Source organism: Sturnus vulgaris, chromosome 3 (assembly GCF_052056855.1).
Source record: "Sturnus vulgaris isolate bStuVul1 chromosome 3, bStuVul1.hap1, whole genome shotgun sequence".
NCBI classification, from domain to species: Eukaryota; Metazoa; Chordata; class Aves; order Passeriformes; family Sturnidae; genus Sturnus; species Sturnus vulgaris.
Window position 1 is genome coordinate 76,126,268 of NC_142245.1, and position 25,991 is coordinate 76,152,258.

The following is a 25,991-nucleotide window of genomic DNA, read 5'->3' on the forward strand; positions in this document are numbered from 1 at the left end:
GTATCATGGAAAGAAATAAAATAATGAAATATGAAAACTACACAGGTAAATTTTCATGGAACAACTACAGGTACAGCTCTGCAGAGGTTTCAATAGCTGTTTTCCCTTGTTAACAGATGCTGCTGTAAGAATTTTTTAAATTATTTTAAGTGTCCCTGGCACAGAAACTCCCTAAATGAAAAGATTCACACTTCACCAGCTACTCCTGGCAAGATAACAGCAGCAATATATTGTATTTAACAAATAAAAGTACAGAGATGAAGGAACAGGGAGATCTTCTAAGCCTTCACCTGGCACTTTTATATCATTTCACACAGCAGAAACACAGTGAGGATTTGACAAGATTTATCAACGTTTACCATTTCTGCTAATTATGAGAGCTTGCCTTTTCTTCAAACATGCTGTGAGGAATAACATTTCTCATACACTTTCATATATCCTTTACTCCAGCAAAAATCACAGAATATAGTCTCTGCAGATGATTTATCATTTTATATTTTTGCTAGCTCTTTGGAATTACTACAGTGTAAGAGGAAAGCTGAAAACTATTTTGCTAATGCATCAACAACCAGTAATTTTTTACGGTAAGTGTTCTCATTTTTTTTGTTTTTGTTGCTAATATTGACAAATCCAGAAAGAGCAAGTGCTGTTCCTTAGAAACCCAAAGCTTACAGGAGTAGCAGCCAAAATAAATAATTACAAATCAGAAGAAGAATAGGACTGTATGTTACTCTTATTTCCTTTTTTTTTGTTACAGGTTTCCATAACTGTTTAAGGCCATGAGAATACAGAAGTGGAAGTCCATTCCTCTACTATACCACAAGCTCATCAAAACATTTTCAGCATAAATTGAGAAATATCCACCTAATTCTCAACTAGTATTACAAGAAGTCTCAGCTGATTTTGAGACTCCATCTCTTAATTTCCAGCTTAATTTACTCAAACAGTTTATATACATTTGTTTCTGTGCCAAAATTATCTTTTAGATTTAACAGCACAATGTTTCTCTTCCTGCTCCCCTCTCCGTCAGTATTTATTCCCTCGATATATTTACAGAAAACAATGATGTTCCTCCTCAGCCATCATTTTACTAGACTAAACAAGGAAAGGTCTTTTAATCTCCCCATGCAAAGTAAGTCTTCCTGATCATCTCAGCTGACCTTTTCTACACCTCTCAAAGTTCTGATTTCACTTATTCTTCTGCATGGACAAACTCTTTCCAGTACTTCTGATTTTTCTGCAGTACCTTGTAAAGTAACATTAATACGTCCTTAGCTTCATAAATTATCTTGTATGAAATACCTTAAAAGTCAAATTGCCTCTTCCTTGATGCCATCACATTAGTAGCTCAAAGTCATCATATTATTTAATACATGAAAATTCTCTGTAAACTTGGTCCTGAACTAAGACACAACAACAGTCACTCAGTCTGGCAGGCAAGACAGAAATAATACAACATATTACAAATGGGAATTATGATGCAATAGATTCTGCTGAGGATGCTCAGAAACTTTTCCAATCAATTGTGTTGTCTTTGAGTACGAGATCTTGTAATTGTCCTGTTCCATACCAGTTACTGGGGGCAAAATTATTTCAATAATTTTTAAAGACTTGTTTCAAATTGTATCTGGATCAATGGGCTGAGGCCAACAGTATGAGATTCAACAAGCCCAAGTGCTGAGTCCTGAACTTTGGCCACATCAACCCCATGCAGCACTACAGGCTGCAAAACTTCACAGTGGAAAAGGACCTGGAGATGCTGGTCAACAGCAGTTGAACATGAGCCAGAACATGTGCCCAGATGGCCAAGAAGGCAAATGGCATCCTGGCCTGTATAAAGAATAAATAGTGTGGCCAGCAGGACTGGCTGTCCCTCTGTACTCAGCACTGGTGAGGACACAGCTCAAGTGCTGTGTCCAGTTCTGGGCCCCTCTACTACAAGAAGGACACTGAGGGGCTGGTGAGAGTCCAGAGAAGGACAGTGGAGCTGGGGAAGGGTCTAGAAAATGACTCATATGAGGAGTGGTTGAGAGAACTGGGGGTGTTTAGCTTGGAGAAAAGGAAGCTCAGGGGTGACTTTATCACTTTCTACAACTGCCTGAAAGGAGGGTGTGCCAAGTGGTCTCTTCTCCCAGTGACAGGAAAAGAGGAAATTTCCTCTTCTGCACCAGGTGAGGTTGGACACTCAGAAGAATTTTTTCATTGAAAGGATGGTTAAGCATTAGAACAGGCAGCCCAGGGAAGTTGTGAAGCAACCTTTGCTGGAAGTGTTCAAGAAACAACCAGAAATGGCACGTGGTGCAATGGTTAATTGACACGGTGGTGTTTGGTCAAAGGTCAGGCTTGATCTTGGATGTATTTTCCAACCTTAATGATTTTAGGATTCTATTTATGATTCTATGTGAAAAGTAGGTAAGTAAATCCTCCTAAATAGACTGAAAACCAAAGCAAGTCTTAAATCAGTATTAAGTATGAAAACTTTTAGATACAGAAAATAGAAAAATTATTTCTGTTCACAGTAAGTTAAAGTGCAATTAAAGAAAAATTATTTCTAATTCACAGTAAGTTAAAGTGCAATTTTTATTCTTAATTCATACCTCTATTACCAGCATGTAGGACAGAGGGAGAGGGAAAAAATTAAGAATCAACATTCCTGATATATCTGTTAATAGATGTATTAGCATACCTGACAGTTTCCCTTTCCAATGCCTTTTTAAAAATAACTTGCTATTTTGCCAACACTTAATAAGTCAAGCTGAAGTTTTCCAGCTTCAAGATGAATCATTTGAAATCCCTTGAAAACATCCCTAAAAGCATATTATACATTATTAAGAGTGAGCCTGACAGGAAAAGACCATTACTCTTCCATATTAAAAATAATTCAGAATGGAAATAGATCATAGGAGTTGCCATCCCTGTGAACAATTTCCACTGACATCCCTCATTAAGCCTCTAGAAAAATAACTTGGATATGCTCAGTAACAACTTGTTTGAGCTTTTCAGTCCAAAATCTGATCACGTTTTAGCTGCACTGCCCATAATCTATTCCACAGGTAAACAAGATTATGTCTGCATCATTGTGCACTGATCACAATCATTGTGGACTGATCACAATGGTGAAACACAAATGCCGAAAGTCTGTTTTTATTGTGCTGCTTGGGATCCACTTTGGAGACCCAGTGGATCAGAAAAAGACACTCTCACTTTCAGATGCAGAAGCATGAAAAAGACCCAGACCAAAGAACATGAGAGCAGAGTCCCAGAGATTACAAGAGGCAAAGAGTACTGGAATATAGCAGGAGATTTAGAATCACAGTCCAGAGAAGACATGGATTCTTGCAGGGGCTGAGTGATGGTTCCTCAACTACTCTGCACATATGCAAGTGAAAAATTATGAAGACTGATAAAAAGCATCATCATCACTAATTTAAAAAAGGAAAGCAACATTCTCAACTCAAGATATTACCCTAAATAACAAACAGGGAGCATATTTTAAATTATCAATACACTAATGTTAACTCTCGAAGTATAAATCAGAACAAGGATGTTTATGCGCAGAGAATATATAATATTATTCAAATAACCATTTAATAATGGTTTTATGACAATTTATTTCTGGAACATTTCATTGATGTGTACATGTGCTCTGTATTAAGCCCAGCAAGGAGCCACTTTTCTTAAAAACATGTTTCAGGGACAAGGCTGTCACCAAATGCTTAAGGATTACAAAGCTAACTGACACATATAAAAATTAAGAATTAGAAAAGGGTAATTGTAGTGAGCTGGTCATCTAGCAACATCAGAGATTGAAACAAACTGCCTAAAATACGTGGAATAACAGGTTATTTAAACAGACAAATTCAAGTCTCAGAAATGTTTGCAAAAGAACCCAAAGCAACAAAACTTCCTTAGAATTTTAAGGTAGTATGAGATACTCCATCTACTGAAATGCTGGATCCAGTGCATGATAACTCAATAACGAGTATAACTTTGATAGAAAAAAGTCCTCAAGGAATCAATTTTGATCTAATACTGTTAACAGTTTGATTGAAGTAGAGAATGAAAGTTTTGTCTGCAGAGTCTGCAGAAGTCTCTGCAAGGACAGCATGCATATTTGTCAGACTTTCCTGGTTAGGTAAAAAAAAAAAGAAAAGAAAAGAAAAAAAAAAGTGTGGGTATATCTACAGCTATCTGGGAACCAGTAACATAATATAGAAAATACACCAGGCTCTATTTGGAACAACACTGACAAGCCGTCAAGAGGCACTAAGAGGCAGTCATAAATAGCAAAATCAGTTCTCAGAACAGTGGTGCGGGGGGGGGGAAAAAAAAGCTCACCTCATGAAATGCACACCCAGTACTGCCCAATAAAAGAAACAAGCCCTCTTGCTGCTTCTACATTACATTTTAAATCTACTCTTCAATTATTGGTCCCAGTTCTGAAGCCCAAACTTTAAGGATACTTAAAAACTACAAGTCGGAAAACCAACCAAGATTTTAGGTGCTCAACCTGGTTTTTTAAAGAAAGACTCCTGGAGGATTTGATCTTGAGCAAAGATATTTATAACATGGAGAGAATAAATGAAAGGAAAAATAGGTCCGACTAAATTTTCAGAAAATAGTTTCTGGTGCATGAATGTAAGATCAGAGTTGCCCTGGACAAGGAACTAGAAAGTACAGGACTGTTTGAATTGGCTTTATGGGATCATGTTCATTTTGCAGCTCTGCATTAAAAAAAAAAAAAAATTACTGCAATAAAACAAGGTTTTTTGACAACTGTCTGTACAGGTAAAGAAGGAAATATTTGTGCAATTTGACCACTGTGGTTATAATGGTTTCTCATTCCTCTCAAAAGCAAGAGACTTGTTGCAGCTGCAGGAAGATATGAGAGTACTCAGCAGTTAAAAGAACCTGACTGTAAGTATGTGAGCAATAAAAAGGCAACATTTCCATTTTATTTGGAAAACTGTTATTTGTTCAGGTATCTCTATCCTTCTGCAATATCTGACCTCAGCTCAAAAATCACTAAGGATTTTATTTTTGTTGCTCATAGCACTAAATCAAAGCAAATTCTCATTTTACAGTGGGAAAAAAAGGACTCCAGTGCTCTAGTAGTTAGATAATTTCTGTCTTCATCAACTTTAACAGAATTTTTAAGTTATGTATACAGTTCAATATATTAGCAAAATGTCTGCAACGTGTATTGTATAGGCATTATACCCCAGTAAAATAATACTCTCTACAACTCTCTTTCCCCAGATTTATGCATTGAAAAGAACATCTCTTTTTCCCACAATTAGAAGCTGTGTTATTAGTAGGTTTACAGTGACAATCAGAACTTATTTCAGGAGATAAACACAATTGAAAGGGATAGTGGTAGGCCACAAATAGGCAGGAAAGTAAAAGAATTTTAAAAATCGAGAAGAACCACTGAATTAAAAAAAAATCAGTATACATGAAGCTCAAGAGGAGTTTGCTTGTATTTTACAGAATCACAGCATTAACTAGGTGAGAAAAGACCTTTGAGATCATTGAGTCTGATCTGTCAACTAGATCAAGACACTAAGTGCCACATTCTGTCTTTTTTGAACACTTCCAGCAACAGTGACTCCACCACGTCCCCGGGCAGCACGTTCCAACAGCAAATCACTCTTTCTAGGAAGCATTTTTCCCAAATGTCCTGCCTAAACTTCCTCTTGCACAATTAAGACTGTGCCCTCTTGTCCTGTTGCTGGTTGCCTATGAGCAGAGATGGACCCCCAGCAGGTTACAACCTCCTTCAGGGAGTTGTAGAGAGTGCTAAGACCACCCCTGAACCTCCTCTTTTCTAGGCTAAGCATATTTTAAGCATTATTGACTATGGATTTACCTGTCATTCTTTCAGTCAGAAATTATTATAAGTCTGACTTTCAAAGCTAGAAAACCTGGAAAGGGTTAAGACCAAACGTAAAAAATGGGCCTTGACTCAACATCCAGTTTGATTTCCTACATCTGACCTTCAGTAGTGCCAAACAAGTCACAACTCCTCCCAAAACTAATAGATGTGAATGTTTAACACTGCTGAAGGTTCCAAGCACCAACAGGAATGCATGAGCCTTCAAAGATCATGATGACTCTTATCCATTTGTTTCTAGCAGTTCTTACCAAGAATAAAAAATAATTCAGTCCCTCACTTCCAAACCCCAGCTTACAAGGGAAGGGGAAGGTTTAATCAATGCACCATATATTTAAGATAAGCAAATGATGAAATTCTCACTGACTTCAAGATTTCACCTTAAAGATACCACCTTTAAAAAGCTGAATAGATCATTGTAGGCCCTGTTTCTAAGTGTTTACAACTACAGATATGTGCCAAGATCTCAATCCTGTAGAGTTTGGAAGGCACCTCTCCAGCATCTCCCTTTAAACATAATAGGATCAAGTGAAGCAATGCTCAGTGGAGAAGGACATGGGAGTCCTGGTGGACTACAAGCTGTCCATGAGCCAGCAGTGTGTCCTGGTGGCCAAAAAGGCCGACGTTGTCCTGGGGTACTTTAGGAAGAACACTAAATGTTCTCTAAGGTTGAGGGAGGTGGTCCTGCCCCTCTACTCTCCCCTGGTGAGGCCACATTTGGAATGCTGTGTCCAATCCTGGGCTCCTCAGGAAGAGAAAGACATGGAATTCCTGGAGTGGGTCCAGCAATGGGCTACAAAGATGTTTAGGGGAATGAAGCATCTCTGTTATGAGGAAAGGCTGAGGGAACTGGGCTTCTTCAGCCTCTAGAAGAGATGACTGAGAGGTGATTTCAACAATATAAAGTTGTTGATGCTGCTAATCTTTAGGTTTGGATCTTTAATTTTTAGAATTAGTGAGAAGAATGAAGACAATTTATAACTTTCAAAGCTCTCATACTGGCTGAAGATTCAGTAAGTCATTACAGCATGTATACATTTATATTCATTCTGATTTCAAGGCCTATTCAATATCTTGGACAAAAAGGGTGTCTTTATTCTAAGTAGAGTCTACATGACTATTCTGAAGCAAATTACAAATTCTACTCATGCAGTTTTGCAAACAAAATACCATAAGTGATGGAATGTGCTAAATTGCTGTTTCATTTACCGGTGCTAGGAGACCTACTGGAAAACATCAAGAGCCTTGTAAGGAATTTGTTTCCTTCTTTGCGGTCCCCTATAAACATAAATGGTTTAACAGCATTTAACAGTAGTTAAAAAGACATGATAATCTGGATTACTTCCATTTCTGAAGCTACTTATATGTAATTTGGGCTTAGGTAATTTTCCTTACAGATCTTTCTTCTTAACTAGCACAATTAGTTAAGTATGTTGCAAGCAGTTTAGGTAGATGGATCACACAGTAATGATTAAGCCAAACACAAAAAATGGTGGGGCAGGTTATCAACTGCCAAGTACACAGGTTTGTACCAAGTTCGGATTTCTTTTGCCTTTAATGAGAGATGGTCTACAAAAAAGAATAAAATTAAAATACTGCATAACTGGAGAATGCAACAACTTGGATCCTCATTGCTTCAGTCCATCTTCACCATTAAATAAACAAGGTTTTGAACGTCTCTTCTACAAAGCTGACTGAAAAATTAAAATAAAATTGACAAGATCTTTTTGACATCTTTTAAACACAGATCAGATTTAATCATTCCCAATTTTCACTAGTCTAAAACTTCAGGTGCTAAGTTGCCTCCTGAAATTCCATTAAATAATATATTTTCACATTCATTTTCTTAAGAAAGATTTTGCTACTGCATTTAGAATTTTAAATTTACCTCTGTGAAAATAATAATAATAGTGTATCTAGAAATACAAAGCAGTCAAGAGATAAAGAATATTTACTTCATAATGAAGAATTAAAAAATCAATTATATTTTGGGTAAGCTAGTATAGAGGAAAGAAAATATGAACAATTAGCTCTCTACCACAGTGATACTTCTCAGATAAAAATCAGATTGTAACTCACTTCAAGCTCAATGTTCTCTTCAGGTTCATAGGTTACAAATGATTTATAGTCACCATTTCGTACTTAGCATTCTGGCTTTTCCCATATTGTAAACATGTTATAATCAAAATATTTTCTTGTTTCAGAAATACCTTTGCTAAAATGGCTTAACACAACTCAAAGTGCTTTAGATGAAAGCAAATTTAAGTAAAATTTTTCCCTGCTTCTTTCCAGGAGGTAAAAAACCCTTCTCTATGTGTGGTGCCTATATTCCTCTTCTTTCACATTAGAGCTGTAAGTCTCCTCTTTCAGGTCACGTCTTCCACATAAAAGTGCTAAACTAATGCCGCTTAATGACAAATTAATGTCCATGAATAAAAAATACACCTCTAATAGCATAGAGTAATTTGCCATTACAATATCATCATTGGACATGCCCCTGGTTTAATACGATGTATTTAATTCATAACTTAATGAGTGATATATAAAAAGAGAGAGATGAACCCTGCAATTACATTTATGTGAGTCTGTCACCTTATTTGTAAAACCTTAGAGTCATTTACATTCAAATTAGAACAAATGAGTGATTTCACAAAGTGCAGTGATAAATGACCATTGCTGCACAAGACAGAACTGTATTTCCTGTGAAAACATTAACAGTTTCCTATTATTTGTTAAAAATTACAATGCATATTGCCCAGTGTTGTGTGAATAATGACTTTTTTACTGATTAGGTCAGAAGACTAATATGGAGTAAAAATAAATAATTTTTCTTTTCATTTTTTCTGATTTTAGCTGGAATTTCTCTGCTCAAACTGTTACAGACTCACACTGCCACCTGCTGCCCAGACCGGGGCAGGAAGGGCCCCGACTGCCTCATTTCAAGTCCAGTTCTGCTATTCTACCTTCTCGGTGTCATTTCTTGCAATAAACAAAATTTTCCTCCAGACTTCTAAGTGGACATGTCGCTGAGAACACAAGCAGATAAAGACGGCTGCACTACCCAGTTACAAATATTTCTATTTTGGGGGCTCACGCATCCAAACTGCCTCAACTTGTAAGGAGAATTTAAAGTGAATTACACTGGGGACTGGGAGGGACAGGGAGAACATAAAACATTAGTATTAATCAGATGGTAATAAAACCAAAGAAGAATTTTGTACACTAAGCATTCTGGCATTCATCAACCCTTGTTTGCAGCTTTATAAAAATACTGGACAGATTCCAGAAACAGAAATCTTTCAGGGACTGATGGACAGAAAGGTCATCTAAAGAGTCCACGCTGGCTAGAATGACAACAGGAGAAGGAAGGGAGGGAAGTTGTCAAGCAATACAGTTTCCCTGTTCCTATTTAAAACATGTACCAAAGCTGCTTGCTCTTCCTGCAAGGAGATGCCAGATTCTACACTAACTGCCTCTTGCCTCTCCTGTAACTGCAGAGGACTGGCAATGCACATCCATACAACTACCTACACAACTTGGGAGCTTTGATCTTGCAGCAGTAATTAACCTAGATGTTGCAGGATCATTTTTTTATGCATCCATCATCAGTTTCAATCCACACACAGATAAATAGCAGCAAGTGGATTACAGTAAGAATGGGATTCAAAGTGACTGGGTATTGTCACTTTGGTATATTTTCACTTTCCTCAGTGACACCAACTTAAAAATGGAGAAAAATACCATTTTTTTCCCCTGAGTCCCATTTTAAGTTGCAGTCCTCACTAATGCAACCACATTTCATATATATAGATCATTATCTCTGTAATGTATCAGTACATTAAAGAGATAACAAAAAAAAGTTCCCAGTTATTTTTTTGAGTTTTGTCCAAGAACTTTTCTAATGACTATCAATAGCTCAATGACAACAGCTGACAAAACTTGCTCCCTCAAAAAATAGCAGGCTAGCACAGCAACAACTGGTTACGTAACACTTAAAACCAGAAAAATGTCAGACATTATTTTTGTCGACTTTGTATTCTTAGCAGGGGAAGGTTACTTCACCACAGGATAAAGTTGGTAGACTTAAGCTGGCTGGTGGTGACTAATTCTAGGGGATTGAGGGGAGTGTGCAGAGGGTGCATGCATTCACTTGGATTAAAAACTCAGTATTAGTTAAAAAAAGCAAGCCTTGGTTGCTAGATGACCTTTAGATTTTCTTTCCAGCAGTTTAATTCGCTCTGTATGAAAAAGCCAGGAGCAAAAATCCCAACTGATCGGGGGCTTCTGCAATACAAAGGTGATGCTCTCAATCTCTGGCGTACGAATTAATTCATCTCTGAAGGAGTTTATCTTAGTGAAAGTTGGGATTGTCACTGGCATCATTCCAAATGGAGAAGTTGGGTTTAAGAACAATAAATAGCTTTGAAGCTCTGGCCTACCCACATATATAAACCATGCACACTTGTCCTTTTAATTCCACATGCAAATTCATTGTAGCTACTTCCATTTAAAAACAGTAACACATTTCAATCTACAACACATTCAAATAGTTTAAAATTAGAAGAAGAAAATATTTGTATCATTAGGCATTTGTACACCAGGAAAAAATAATATTTTTAAGCCTAAATTTACCATTACAGTAGAAGGTTAAAAATCAAATACCTCTACCCAAGACAATTTGTCTGCTTCAATTATTACCATTAATTATTCCAGGAGGATTTCTGAGATGATTAATCTTATTTTTGTATTCCAGGTCTGATCCTCCTCAATTTCTGCTTTTTATACAAGAATCTGGAGCAGGACAGCACAGAAGTAGTTTCAAGAAAATTCCAGATTACTACTGTTGTACAGTGCTGTGCTCAGGCTTATTTTAGTTACTCACCTAAAATGTTATTGTCTTTTTAGCTCAAATTATCTGTCTCTAAAGATGGTATGACTGACATCAATAGCAAGCAAGCAGATATATCTAGCTGAGTAGCTAGATATAGTAGATAGTAGCTGTAGCTGAGTTTCATTTAATGCAATGAAGTTCCCAAAATCTGATACATTTTCCATTTAACAGAGAACCTAATACACTTAAAACTAATGGGAAAATTGGCATCAAACTTTCAAGTTCACTTGACACAAAAACATTTAGGATCCCAAGAAGAATTTTAACAAGTCAGAGTAACTTCAGTGGCAATCAGGATCATCATGCTAATGTCCACTACATCTGCTCCTCCTAGGAACTGTGAGAATAAAAAAATCATTTCCAGCATTAAGTACATGCACAGTCACTTCAAATAAGTCTGTACTGAAACTATGCCACTGTCCAACCAACACACAACATAAATGATGTCCCAGGCTCTGTCCAGTGTGGTAAACTTAATTTGTTCTTCTCAAAAGGTGCCTAATCTGGCAGCAGAAAATTAAAGGGACAAATGTTATCTAACAGTCATAGCACGTTCTGCCTCTCAGAAATGAATGCTTTATTTTGGACTGTTCTGCAACTTCTAATCTCCTCACCCACAACTATCATACCTTGAATGTAATTCAGGATGTACCTAGAACTCCACTGAAAAAAAAATATTGTACTTCAGAATACACAGAAAAAATCATTTAGCTTTAAGATTTCAATTATGGACAGAGCAATATCCCAGATCCCTGAATACCAGTGGAAATCAACCTCTGCTTTAAAAACCAATTACTACCCACACAATACTGAGCTGATGTTGATCAGTAGAAGGAAATTCCATTAAAAACTTATATTCTCAATAGCATTCCTCCTTATTAAGACTCTTTGATTGTTGAAATAATTTGCAGTTGGTGGCTCTCTGGTACTGAATACACAAACAGCTGAGGAAAAAGACAAAACTTCTTAGATCTACAACCAGTTATGTAACTCAGACATACTCATGAAACAAACATTTTTATGCTCTGAATAAATGTTTTAACACATTCTCTTGCATAAGAATAAAGTTGTCATGTATCCTTCAGAAAAACATTCACAAGCTTTAAAGTGCAAAATAGGTCATCACAAACACACTACCTAACACCATGTTCTCTACACTTCCATTTAAAAGTCCATTTTCAGATGTCCACCACATCTAATGCATTTAACTAGCTATCTCTTGCTTTCTCCTATGTCATATGACAAATATGGTTCACTCTTAAAAGGGAAAGGAGATATTCAGATAACCTATTCCTGTCATATTTCCAAGTTTACCTATTGGCTGCATCTCTCTGCATTAGCCTCCTGTGAAAAACCCCAGCCAAAACTGACAGCCTGAGCTGGAGGAGGAACTTGGGCAACAAGAACCTAAGAGAATTGGATGTGCATGCTGCAAGCAAATGCTGTGTGAGCGATCACAGACCTCAGTGCCACTGAAGGTACACAAAGTTCAAGTCTTTAGCTCTCCCACACCTCTGCAGCAGATAAGAAAAATCACATTGCCTTACCGTTTGTTCAGCCTGAGACAGATGTGTGCGCTTACAAGCCTTGTTCCTATGTTTAATGTACCTGAGAATTATGCAGATGACATGAGAGATTCATGAATATGTATGTATCTCAAGTAAAATACATCAGCATGCTTCAAAAGAGTCCTCTTCTACAAATGAAGCTAGAAACAAAACCCCCAAACAGCAGAGCTGTGGAATAATCATAATTCAAGGTATGACAATGCTGATATGGGGGCAGAAGTCCACACTACACAAAGCTGGAATTAAGACCTACAGTAAGGAATACTCGGGCATTTCTCTTGTTTGCAAATAAAGAATATACGATTTACCACGGTTTTAAAATAAAAACTAGTAAATTATCAATTCAAAATGAGCATGAGTTTTCAAATGAAAACACTGAATCAAGATTCGATGCTACAGAACATTTGATAATGAGAAGTTTATCGATGATAAAATGCATTTAATAAACTAGCAGTGTTGTCAGAAACCTCCATTGCATTACCTAATTAAGAGTAGGGAGAAAATGTTCCTCTCCTTTTTCCTGTCTTTCCTTTAATTGAGAACTCTTTAAAAAACTGCTATAAATGCAATTTAAACCATTTACTAGAGAATTATTTTTTAATTCAGCAAAAAATTCAAATCCTCAACACTATTTAGTTTATAAGAAAGAGGATCTGTCACAGTCAAAATAAAATTTTGTTTATTCTGAGACAACCAAGAGGAAATTCCTTAAAGACCAGTCAATATAAAAGTCAGCATTGGCTGGAAATTATTCTGTCCCCAGCGGTGAGCTACAAATAATTCTTGACAATCAGACACTTCAGCAATCATCTTAGATGAATCAGATCATTACAGTATTCTTTGGAACCTCACAGACTACCAATGTGCCTTGAAACAGATACATGAATGGGCAATAGCAATTGCATTTGTAATAAAAAAAAAACCCCATCCTTATTGAAATGCATGAAATTATTACAGGTCTCAGATAAGAGTATCAAAAAAAGATGAAACTGTTCAAGACAGTTCCAATGAACTGTCAGGCTGGAACATCTAGAGAAGAGCTGGAACAAGTGCTAACAATAAGAGCAGCACTCATATAGGAAAAGCTTGGTCTAATCAAAACAGTTGAAGACAATCCTAACAAGTTAAAATTCTGTGTCATCATTACACAACAATAAATGACAGCTAGATCCCACACACTGTGTTTCCTGAATTTAGGCTATATGAAGCTAAGTTCATGATATCTGAGCAACTCAAAACAGCATGAAAGTAATTCAGTAGCACTGTAAACGAAGAACTCTGGCATACCCATTCATCAGAGAGAAGAGAAAGGGCAAGCACTGTTCCCTTTCCAGCATCTGTATCACAGCATGTGGGGGAACAAGACATCCCAGTTACCAACTGCAGAGAGAATAAGTGGTTTTAATGAAGCCTTCTTTAACTATTTGGATCTTATTCGCAGATAGTACTAAAATAAAGCAAGGGCTATTTTTTCAAGTCACACAATAATATGTAGAACATAAATAGATATTTAATTAATTAGACCTGAAAGACATCACAGTTTTAACATGCAGTACCTTGTTGACCTCTGTTAAAATGACTTACAGCAACTACTCAAGGCTGATTACTTGCATGGACTGCAACCATAGAAAACAAACAAGACAGGTAAATTCTTACTGTGATCTATTCAGCCTGCAAATCTGTCTACACATATGCCTCGCTGAGGTGAACTTGGTAAAAAAAATACTACAAAAAGAGTAAAATACAGCCTAAATCCCAACATGGCGTGCATGCAGATTCCAAACCATTACGATGAGACTCTGATTCAAAAATAGTTTACAGAACTAACATTCCTCTCTGTCTTCCCACACATATTTTCCTCTTTTCTCCCCTACCCTTCATCCACTTATTCCCTACCTCCATTACTGTAAATCTGGACACTGGGTCCCACTTCCTCTTAACTTTTACAACAGTGCAGTTCCAGTTGTCCTACCCTGGCACACTATTCAGGGCAGAACAGTGTTTTTTTCAAATCTTTCACACATCCTACAGCAACTGCAGGCCACAGAGTTGTGGTTTCTATGACTCATGAAAGACATGGTAATCTTGTAAATTGTAGAAAGAGAAAAAACATGCAAATAAACATATGCATGAGACAAAATGCATCAAAATATGTGAGATCAACAGGAAAAGCATTAGCAGGAGAGGAATCAAAATGCCTCTGATTCTTTTGCAAGTTATTTTGCTGCTGAACATCATCTTAAAGGGCTTTTCCAACCTAAAGGTTTCTCTGACTGTCATGTCCAGAGAATTTTTACTGGTCTGTTAATTACAGAATAATTTGGAAGAAATACTTACTAATTCCGAAGTGTTGAGGCTTTTATGGGGCTAATGTGATTTTGGAATTAATTTATTTTTTTTAATTCATTAGCAATCTATTCCTAAATAATTGACTGTAGCTTGCACATTTAAGGACAAGATTCAAAGCACTGCTAACTCTGTAGCTGTCTTTCCCCTGCAATGGCCTTGGGATTAAAAGTATTAAGATGGTGCTAAGAGAAGAGCTACAAATACCAGAGGCTACTCAAAACAGGTAACAGAAAAAGTTAGCATAAGGATTTATGCTGAGTATATACCTGCTCTCTTCCTACATCCTCTCATCTCCCTACTTGATGAGCAAAACAAACAAACTTTTCCCTACTCTTTAACATTTTCTGTAGCTTCTTGGCTGTAATAGTCTCTTTATTTCAGTTTCTGACAAAGTAAGAGCCACATAAGCATCAGACATAATCACACTGATTGGTTTGAGGACCATTAAATACATTGTATATGGCTACCAGTGTTAGGTTTTTATCTTTCTCATTGCAGTTACCCCTTCCCATGCCTGCCTGACAATTAGTATGTTAAATGGTTTTGTGGCTTATTTGTTATCTCAATGTTCTTATTTCTCAAACCAATCATCTTTCCCATCACAATCCATGTCTGTTTTCTCAGAAAAGTCAAATCTCTTCTTGCATTCATAAGAAAAAAATTATACCAATTGCAGCACTCTGACGGCTCTTTTAATTTTCTAATCAATGTATAATGTACAAATTAATATCACCTTATTATCTGAATATACATTTTGAAGGGTTTCCTCAGGTTAACACTCCAAGAACAAATTCTTTCTCTGTAAGACACAAAGCCTTCAAGTGCATCCTGAAGTTCTTAACACGAGATCCTGCATGCCCCTGGTGCTCAGCAGCTCAGCGTGCTGCCAAGCACACTCCAACTGTTCAAAGGCAGCGACGCTGTTGGAAGGCAAGAGCACTGTGCTGATGTGCATCTCCATGCCCAAGTGTTGCCCAGGTGCAGTTAACACATCCTATTTCAGAAACAGTGCTGAAAAGTCACTAAGAGGAAGAAACAGTTCTCTAGAACTGCGACTGCCATTTTATTTTTAGAAGGCTTTTCACAGATACTCCTCAAAGCCGTGTTCTCGCTATCACCATAAGCCACTTTCTATACAAGCCAAGCACAAAAAAAAACTTTATTGCAACTCAAATTTTTTGTTTGATAAACACAACAGCATTACAGGCATAAGGCCTACTGAGAATAAGGCACCATTACAATAAGCCCTATTCCTTCAGTGAGTGGTTGTAGTGCCCTGGAATACACATCAATATTCTGTTGTGAATTATACATCTGAAATCGTCATAATACTCGTGATCCTAACAGGGATCTATCTTCACATTTGGTACACTGAGGTAGAAGAAAGCAAATGCCCTGGAAAAAGGGGGAATCAAACTCCCATGTGCTGATATTAATCAGCAGACCATTTTTGTTTTCAGGAATGAAAAGGACAAAATGGATGGAGGGATAAAGCATCTATCATAAACTGAAACCCAAATTACACCCAAAATTCAGATCTCCTGAAATCCAGTTTTTGCCATTTACATTACACCAAGTATTGCACTAATAGTCTCCTATTGAAATTAGGCTTGAAAAAAAGTGTACCAAACAGAACCAGATGATCAGGCCAAAAAGCCTCACCTCAATGAGATAGTGAGAACATAGACTGAGAAGCTCCAGCAGCTGCAAATGACTCCCAGCTGCTAGGACGTCCTGTATCACTCCTGGTTCCAAGAGGATCTGTAAAAAAGAAAAAGGAAAGTTTGTCATCTGGAAGATGTACTCAGAACACTTGTAGAAAATATTAAATATTTTGTTATTTCAGATATTTATGTCAACATAAAGAACAGAATACAATTAAGCATATAGAGAAGTCTTTACAGAATAGGGACAGATTTTTTTAAAGTTCATCTGAATTTCCTAAAGGATTTTTAAACTTTTTTTAGGATTTTTTCTTTTTCCAGTGAGAGCCCCTAAGTCACAATACCCCCTAAATCCTTTGAAACTAAATGTGTGCTGTTTAAGGAGAAGACTTCAAAATAACAGACCCTCCTTTTGTTATCTGTATACTTAGATCTACATATACTGATACATATACATATACTGATTAATCAGGCCAACAGAACTGACTCAGAAGTCTCCATTATTAATATTATTCATGCATGTAAAACATGTACAGACTAGGAACACCCTGCCTATTCTGCACAGTGCCACTTTATAATTTTCCTAACCACTGTCTTCATTTTAGAGAGCAGGGCTCTGAAAGCACAATGAGCATGTTGCTGGGGAAGTGCCAGAAAGGGCTTGGAAACCAAGACTGATTATGCAGGTACTTGCTCACATGAAACTCCTACTCATTTCAATTAAAATCATGTACAGGCAGCAGTAAAGATAACTGGGCCACAGCTCACAGACTGCTGTATTGGGGTCAGTTTGTTAGAGCATCCCTTTTGGGACACAAAAATGTCTTTGGGAATATGGACACTGGTCAACTTCTATTAGCAATTAGACTAAAACTATCCAGACTAAAATTTTTTAAGTAACATAACACCAAAAAAAGAAAAAAATCAGAAATGCATGAGAAAAATTAAATTTTCAAAGATGCTTGCTTTATTCAATTTTAACCTTGTACTTCCCCTGGCAACTTTGGTTTCACACCACATGAGGTCAGTCTCTCACTGCTCCACAGGGAAGTAAAGCTTGCTTTCAGATCCTTTTCTTTCTGCCTACACAATTCAGTTTTATCTCACAGCATCATTTGTGTACCTCAAGTGCAGTGGAATAAGAAAAACAGAAAACAAAAGGAAAGACATTCAACTGCATATTTTTAGTTCTACTATTTTTGAGGGAAATTTTTAAAATGTGTATGCATTTCTTCAAGCAAAATCACAAAATATCTCTGACATAATGATATAATAGGAGGAGGAGAGAAGGTGATTGATCCTTGCTTATATCAAGAACTCATTTACATTGAGTTCTGCCAGTGTATGACACCTCTAATGCTCGTGCAAATCACTAAATTTATTAATTCCAGGCTTTAAGTGAACATTATATGTGATTTACATACTATATAAAACATAAAGGTTCTTCATTTAGCCTGAAATCCACATAAGGATCCTACTGTACGTGAGAATCAGGCCCAGAACAATCCAGGTTTTTGGCTGGTGCTACTAAGGTTGCTATGCACAATGAGAGGGCGTTGAACAGAAAGCTAGAATGGATTTCAACTGCAAAAATATCTCCAACAGATCTGGATATTAAAAACAAACAAACAAAAAATAAAAGCATGTCACTCTCAAGTATTTTCAAGTGAGAACTCAAGGTCAGACTAAACAGGCTGCTATAGGACCTTGCAGTGTTTTTTATTCAGACATGATTGACACTGAGGAAGCTGCCATCCTATGGCAAGTTACTTACTAAGTGTCAGCCAGAGAATCAGAACTCTAAGCAGGTTAGTATCTTGTAGGCATAGATAAACTGTATTTAACTGAGATAAAATTAATGTATTTTAAAGCTACAGCAATCCATTTACAAATACTACTAGTAATACTATGAGATAAGAAGTAGGACAAGAGGCAAGGAGGTGGCTGGCTACTGTCTAGAGGTGATTTGCACACAAAAGTTCATTTCAAGGTAGCAGATGTATTTCCTACATATTCTTCCACTTTTACAGCCTTCCTATACCATGCAAGCTATATTCTACTGAGGAAACAGATTCACTTTTGTGTTTCCCAATATAATGGAGGAAAGTCTAATTTATCTCTTCACAAAAATTTGTTTAAATGGAACTATCTGAACTTTTAGTCAATCCTCATTTGGATATAGGAAAAAATACTAATTCATCCATGCTAAATGTTCACCACCGGGAAACTGCATGCTGGGGAAATTCACAAGAAAAAGAAAATGCTAAGTAAAGACGGAAGAAAATAGTACAAGCCTTCCTTCTACTGAAACTGGGATAGTTCACAATTATTCCACACTTTTGAGCTTTTATACACTACAGTAATTGCTTGGGTTTTGTTAATTACCAGTGTTTATATGTTATACAGGCCTTCCAGCTCAGTATTAACAGTAAATACACATAAATACCATCAAATGCACACCTCAAGTACACACAGTGACTGACTCTCCTGTTCTTGTCTAACTCTCAAAACAATAGCTTTGAGGTCTACAGAATGATGCTTCTTGCAAATTAAAGAGAGTGACACTAAGCTCTACTTTGGATTCAAAATTCATCATAAGTTTTAGTCTGAAGAAATAGAGAGAAGCTTAATAATTTTCTGTAATCCATCCTCAGCCCAAGCATTATGAGGCATAATTACTAGGGCAGAAACTTAAGAGCAATTTGGATCCATCAAATTCAGACAAAAACTGCAACCTTCACCAGTGGAAGAATGTGCTTTCTCATGACACAGGGTATATTAAGACTGGTTGCTGTACTATTTTTACATTAAGATTAATCAGATGCCATTGAGGTATTGCACCTGGCTGCATCTTGCAATCACCCCTCTATTCAATCCTTATTTCTAAGGGTTATTTCTAAGTATAATTTTCATTATACTTTCAAATTCTCTCTGGCATGTGATGGTACCCAAGAAAATCCCCTTAAGCAACTTTTCCCTACATTGCAGATCTTGCAATACACGAGTAACTTCCTTTCCTAAGCCACCAAGCCTAACATATTGCTCGTTTTCAAACTGATCTACTTTGCTCTTAAAATGACTGTTTTCAAACAGGAAACCTGTTCCTCAAAGCAGCCTTTCTACTCTCCATCATGCCACAGACCCTCCAGAGAGGATGCATAAAACACAGTCTGGTCCCCATTGTGGCAGCCCAAGGGATTGAAGCAATGCAAAATTTGGCTGTTTGTAACAGAATGCTAAGATCACAAGATCCAGAATGGCAGATTACCCAACTTCTTAGATCCACTGTTTTTAGAGATACAATTTTAATCTATCTGGAAACTTATCCACTTAGACTTTGTGGATGTATTGCAGAAAGCTTCTCTGCAAATGCAAATACTAGAAAATAGTAAATTAAACCTGACCTTGTAAAGCACATTACTGAGGCAGAAAAGGGAATTTTATAACCAGCCCCATTGTTACAGAAACATATGGGCCTTAACACCCTGTCCCATATTTTTACCTTCTAGCCAGCAGTTCAAAACTAGAATTTATTCCCTCTTAGCCCATGATTTCTCTCTTCCTTTGCCAACTCAACCTCCATCCACTCCAACATTTTAGGACTGTGGGTAAGCATGGGAAAATATTTAATTGGTACCATGATCTTGCCTCTCTCTTCAATCTTCCTTGAGACTTGTGGTAACAGAGTGTATAAGAACCACCAACCTTTCCTAAGAACAACTACTCAGGCCTCACCTCCAGATTGTCCAGGTCAAAAATGTCCTCCTACTCTTTTAATGCCTCCTCCACCCACCCTCCTACAGCCAACAAAGCACTACAGGCCTACAGAAAAAAAATTGTAGAGGTCAGAGCAAAGAGGACAGTAACAGCCAAAAAAAGAATGAAAAGGAAACTCCTTAAACTGTCCTTTCCAAAAAGGCAACTTACAGCTTGAGGGAGAAGGTAAGATCCAGATTAACTATCATCTCTGTGGAGTCTCATGACATTTATATCTGGAAAGAACAACTAGAACAATCTATTCCCTGAATACTGCAGGCCACTTAATCCACACATTTTTAAAGACACTAAACAATAGCTACTTTAGGCCCACGAAAGCTAAACTGCATACCCAGACAAAGATCAAGAGGTTGAAGATGCACTTTTATCACTGTCATTCCAGCTATTCATATATCCCCCATATTTTTCTCATTTTTCCATACATCTCTTTGTGGGACAATGGAAAAGTGAGATGGTGGCATGATTTATATTAAAAATACAGTATTATGCTGTAATAATAAGGAAATATGCAGTCATATTTAATTTGGGAGAAAATAACTTTTCAAAGACAGCACAGCACACTAGTGGCTGCTTAGTGCTTAATACCAAGTTCTCCTAAATCCCATTTTCCAAGAGCAAGGAAATATGCAGCCCGGTCAGAAAATTCTAGAAAGTAATCTGCATGGAATTTAACACAGAAACAAGAAAATAATTTTCTAAGATTCCTGCCACTCTGATGAAAAAGGAAATTCCTCCTTGACTCCACTTGCAGTGATCAGCATTTTGAACAAGACAGGCATCAAACACAAGTATCAGTTGTTCTTGCCTGATGGAGATCATTCCGTGTGCTTGAGAGCAATCAAACGCCCTAACTTTTATTTTAAAGTAATTTAGACTGCATTTCACTCTCAACCAGATAGCACTTCTGCCTGTCTCCCTGTTCATTCATGATTCAGTCGAATACTGAGCTCCTTGCACATTGACAAGTGCTGCTTCAAAAAAGTGAGAAAGAATGTTCTAGTCCCCTGCACGCAAATGCCCAAAGCCCTGGCACACAATGTTTGGTAGCACTTGCTACAAAATCCAGATGTGTCATTAGTCAATGCCAGAAAGCATCGCGGCCAGCATTTCTCTGATATATCATAATATTTTTCCAGAAAAATAGAAGAAAATCCATGTTAAATGCACAGCATATACATCATAAAATCATGGAATATTTCAATTTGGAAGGCACCCATAAAGATCATCTAATCTCATCTTCCTGCTAATTGCAGGACTACCCAAAACTAATCACATGTCCAGGCATTTCTTGAACTCTAACAAGCTTGGTGTCATGACCACTTCCCTGGACAACTGTTCCAGTGACCTGCCACCTTTTCATTATGTCCAGCCTGAACTTTTCCTAACATAGCTTCACACCACTATGAAGTACCATTACTATAATTAAAGAGGGTTTGGATAAGCAATACTCCAAGCAAATACACTATTCTTTGGGAAGGTGTTTCATTACTTTAATCACTTTCAGCACCAGAAAAGCTGTCTTGTCCCTAGCTTAATTCCTTTCCAGAGCAAATAAAGTGCAATATTTAATTTTCTCTACAATGAACTGCATAAAGTGAGTTAACTAAAGCTCTGGATTAGTCTAAGCCTTTTAGGCAGCCTGTGTCTGAACTGTGAACCTAGGACTTTGTAGCTGTAACTTAGTGCTAGATACAGAAACCAGATTATCCTGAAAGAAGTGAAAAAGAAAGTGCCCAAAGATAAGCATCAAATTAATATTTTTTGCTTTGAAATTGAAAAATTATATTGAATATTTACAGTAAGACACCTAACTGCTATATTCAGTTATCCATGACTTTGGCATATTGTCCCCAGTAGAAAAGAGCTGAAGTCACTTTAGCTAGGGACAGCAGGTAGTTTAATTGATTCATTTTAATCTAAAAGCAGCCAGTGGAACTGCTGTGCATAGGATGCAGAATGTCACTTACCCAAGAAAATCAACCATCACAACAGAGCTTAGCAATACACTTCCATCCAGGAGAGAGAATTAACACAATAAGGGGCACTAAGATATTGACAGCTGCTTTACCCTGGTTTTAACTAAAAATGGCAGATGAAAGCCTGGCTGACTGCTAGAAAAAATATCAACATGAGATGAGGAGGGGAGTTGATTAGAGATGAAAGCCAAGATTCTACAGAGGAATCAAAGGAATTATAGGGAGAAATAGTTTTACTTAGAAATAATAATTATTTCTATTATTTCTTAACTATTTAAGAAGATCTCAAACTTTTTCTTTTTTTTTTTGTTAAAGAAATAACAAAGCAAAAAAGAACAATTTCAAAACGGAGTGTAAGATAATACTTTAACTAATTAGAGGTTTGTGTGCATGAATTTGAAAAAAAATCACATGATGGTACTGTACCAATTCCTGAAAGCTGTTAGGTAAAGTAATAATATCTATTAGGAGGATGACAGGCTTCAAACTAACAACACAAAGTAAAGGCAATAGGTAAATAGGACTCACTTATAATGCATTAAATTAATATTGGGAGCAACATACAGGGAAATAAAATTAAGTTCTAGATTTGTAACTGGGATAATATACTCATGTTTATTGAAACACTGCTGCTACATTAGCATTCTGTGAGTAAAAGAAAACCTGTTAAATATGCTAATAACAGAAAGTTAAAAGTCTATTTTTGAATCATTATAACAGCAACAACTTTGTATGCTGCTTTTAATAAAAGGAAACATTTCAACATGCCATAGTTAGGAAGTAAGGTTGTGCTAATCTTGGGCTAAGAAGACATCACAGAACAAATTACCCTCAAATTCACTTTGGGACAAAGAGTTGAGCATAAAAAGCCTCATATATAAGGGCTTCCTAACTAATTCCTTCATTTCAGCTTTGCTAACTCAGGATAATACTATAATTTAAGGAAGATGTAATTTCTATTGATACACAAACAAAACATTAGAGTCTAGGGGAAAAAAACAGACCAGCCACTTAGGAAAATGGGACTTAGGAGAACTTGGTATTAAGCACTAAGAAGCCAACTAAGTGTGCTGTGCTGTCTTTGGAAAGTTATTTTCTCCCACATTAATTTCCTGTCTGTGATGCAACAAAATAAGGACAGGGATTACTTACTTTTGTAACGTGTTTTGAGGTCTTCAAATAAAATTCTATCTAAATGCAAAGTACTTGTTACCATAGACTAAAGACATACGATGAAACATATTAACAAAGAAGAAAGATCCAAGTCTGAAGCATTTCAGTATGCATGGGACCCTTTATTTGTATTTTTGTTGAATTAGGATCATAATCACCCACTGCAAATTAAAGCCAGTGCTCCTCTCACTTGTCAGCCAACTCCACTGGCCTACTTAGTGGCTACCCCATTCCTCTAAGTAAGATTATGTCTCTTCCTAATAAATGAGTTAAAATTTAAAAAGGTAGTAAAAAAGAGTAGACAGCAACGCCCATGAGTCTCTGACACAGTGATAAAGGCTCTTATTTCGACAGCAGGAATCGTGAGCTCCAAATTCTTTGCCTAGAAATGTTTCTCTTTATGAGTATTCGAAAACATATAGTTTGTAAATTGATTGTCCTTGATCCATCTTCCTTCCAAGGCACATCTGACACTTGCAAACTGCCTTTGTGAGAAGAAAGGGTGAGTAATCTACCACTGAGACTCTGGCCTGGCCTTACCACTGCCAGCTATGAAGTATAGGAGAGAATGACCTTAAAGTCATTTTGGCAAGAAAGGATAAAGCAACTACAGCAGGAAAAGAGTCAACTAAACAGGAGAAGACTTCTATCTCTGAATCCTGAATATGGAGATTACATAGTAAAATGTCTACGGACAAGATGAAATGTATCTAAGACATTTTTTGCTGAAGATTTTATTATTAAATTATTACTGAGAACATACATGCAGAGAACAAAATCAAAGTCTACTGCCATTCCTTTTCTCAGTTTTTATTTATTTCTCTACCTAAATTTCTTTCTTTGTAATTATCAAGGACCATAGTAATAGATTAGTTCAGTTGGAGTTACATTATTTATACTTGAGTTCTAAAACATTCTTTTCTGCTGAACAATAATTTTTTTCCTATAAAGCACGATATTTTGCAAGATACGTAACAGCAATTACAAAAAGGTACTATCTGCCTAAGTAGACTGGAAGATGAAAGGTATATTTGAAGTCCACAGGAAGATTTCAAATTAACAACAAGAGGCAAGGATGACAGAGTTTAATTTCAGATTTCATGGTCACCCTAAAAGTTAAATTTCTTCATTTTAATAACTTTCAAAAACTGCAGGCATCAAACACTGCCATCGTGCAATATTAAATATTTCCACCAGATGTCTCCAGTATATTAGTTTACACAGGAAGTTGCACTCAATTTGAAGTGCAATGTGCCAAATATAAGTGTAGTGTATTAAAGAAGAGAAGAAAGTTGCAATTAATTACTTATCCATGTTTAGACATGGATATTTTAGGGAGTTCCACAGTCTTACCTAGAGAAACACCAATTTTTTTAGCTAACATTTTGGACAAATATGATTTTTTTAAAAGGAGAGTTCATGGTTTCATAGTTTTCACTTCTAAGTTTAGATCACATCTTGATACCCACATTTTCAGAGCAATATAAGGTTATATTTGGCACGAATGACTTTTGGATTACTGACAAATATTTTGTTTGTCTTTTAAAAACAGGAAGAGCTGGCAAACCAAGCTAAAGACAATTCTTTTTTCAGAACTCTCTGATGTAAGCATGGAGTAATCCAGTTATTTATTAATAGCCTTTGTGGATTACTCCCACTCACTACTTAGGAACGTTCACCCAGATTCTGTCAGTCTGAGTCAGAAGCAATGCTCAATACATACAAACACATTGCCAGAAGAGAATTCCAAGGATGAAAGGCAAACGAGACACTGCTAATTCTCAGACCCACATTTCACTGAGTTGTGCTTCAAAGGCATGTTTACATGAGAACTCCTACAGAATCCTTCTCATTTGTCTGTGCATCAAAGTAGCACTTGGTGTATCTGACAGGCAGAATAGAGCAAAGCCTCACCTTACAAACACTTATATGTGAGCAGCTGTACATACATGCACACCTCTATTTAACTCAGGAAACCCACTCATTTATTCAAAGTAGGTTATGCCTGAAATTGAATGACTCAAAAGTCTCTAAAGGGCCGAGGACAAAAGGTACATATTTCCTAGGGATCTCAGGATACTGTCCTGGAAGCAACATGGGTTACATAAAAGCCATATCCATCCTTTCAAAGCTTCTCAGTGTATTTTATAGGGGCTTGTTAGACTTTGAATTTTGCAGAAAGATGGGGAATACCTCTAATCACAGCAGATAGGATGGGTCAGATAGAAATCAATTACAACTCGTCTTCTAAAAAGATACTTTCATTTAACCAGAGTTTTCCCTTCAGAATAATCAACCTACAGCTTTAAATTACTATTATGATGATGTTTAAGTACCCAACGTTTTCATTTTTATCACAGACATTCAATTTTTAACAAAAGCTTTCAACTGAAAGAAAAATAAAGCATACTAACGACAAGTCATGTACTGAGATCTTTGGCTAATTCACTAATATAGTATGGCATCTCTGTTTATTACTTCTATCAAAGATATCTTTGAATAAATTATGTTTTCTTAAACAGAACAAACTCAAATTTTTTCAAAGAAATTCAAGTGCTAGTCTCCAAGACCAATGTTAAAGCGTAACTGTTTTCTGGGCTGGTTACAAAAATAGCTCCTTTAAAACAAGTAATTTTTTTTCCTTATTTCTATTTCGCTTCCTTTAAAAAGAAAAACAAACAAAAAAATCCACAGAAGACC

The 25,991-nt window shown here is 36.6% G+C and overlaps 1 protein-coding gene across 1 annotated transcript in view; it reads right to left on the reverse strand.

Moving 5' to 3' along the window:
• KLHL32 (kelch like family member 32) overlaps positions 1 to 25,991 on the reverse strand; it is a 116,684-nt gene that overhangs the window by 45,343 nt on the left and 45,350 nt on the right. The window contains exon 5 of the mRNA XM_014883642.2: positions 16,364 to 16,462. Coding sequence (XP_014739128.1) covers positions 16,364 to 16,462 — 99 coding nt within the window. The remainder of the gene's footprint in view (positions 1 to 16,363; positions 16,463 to 25,991) is intronic.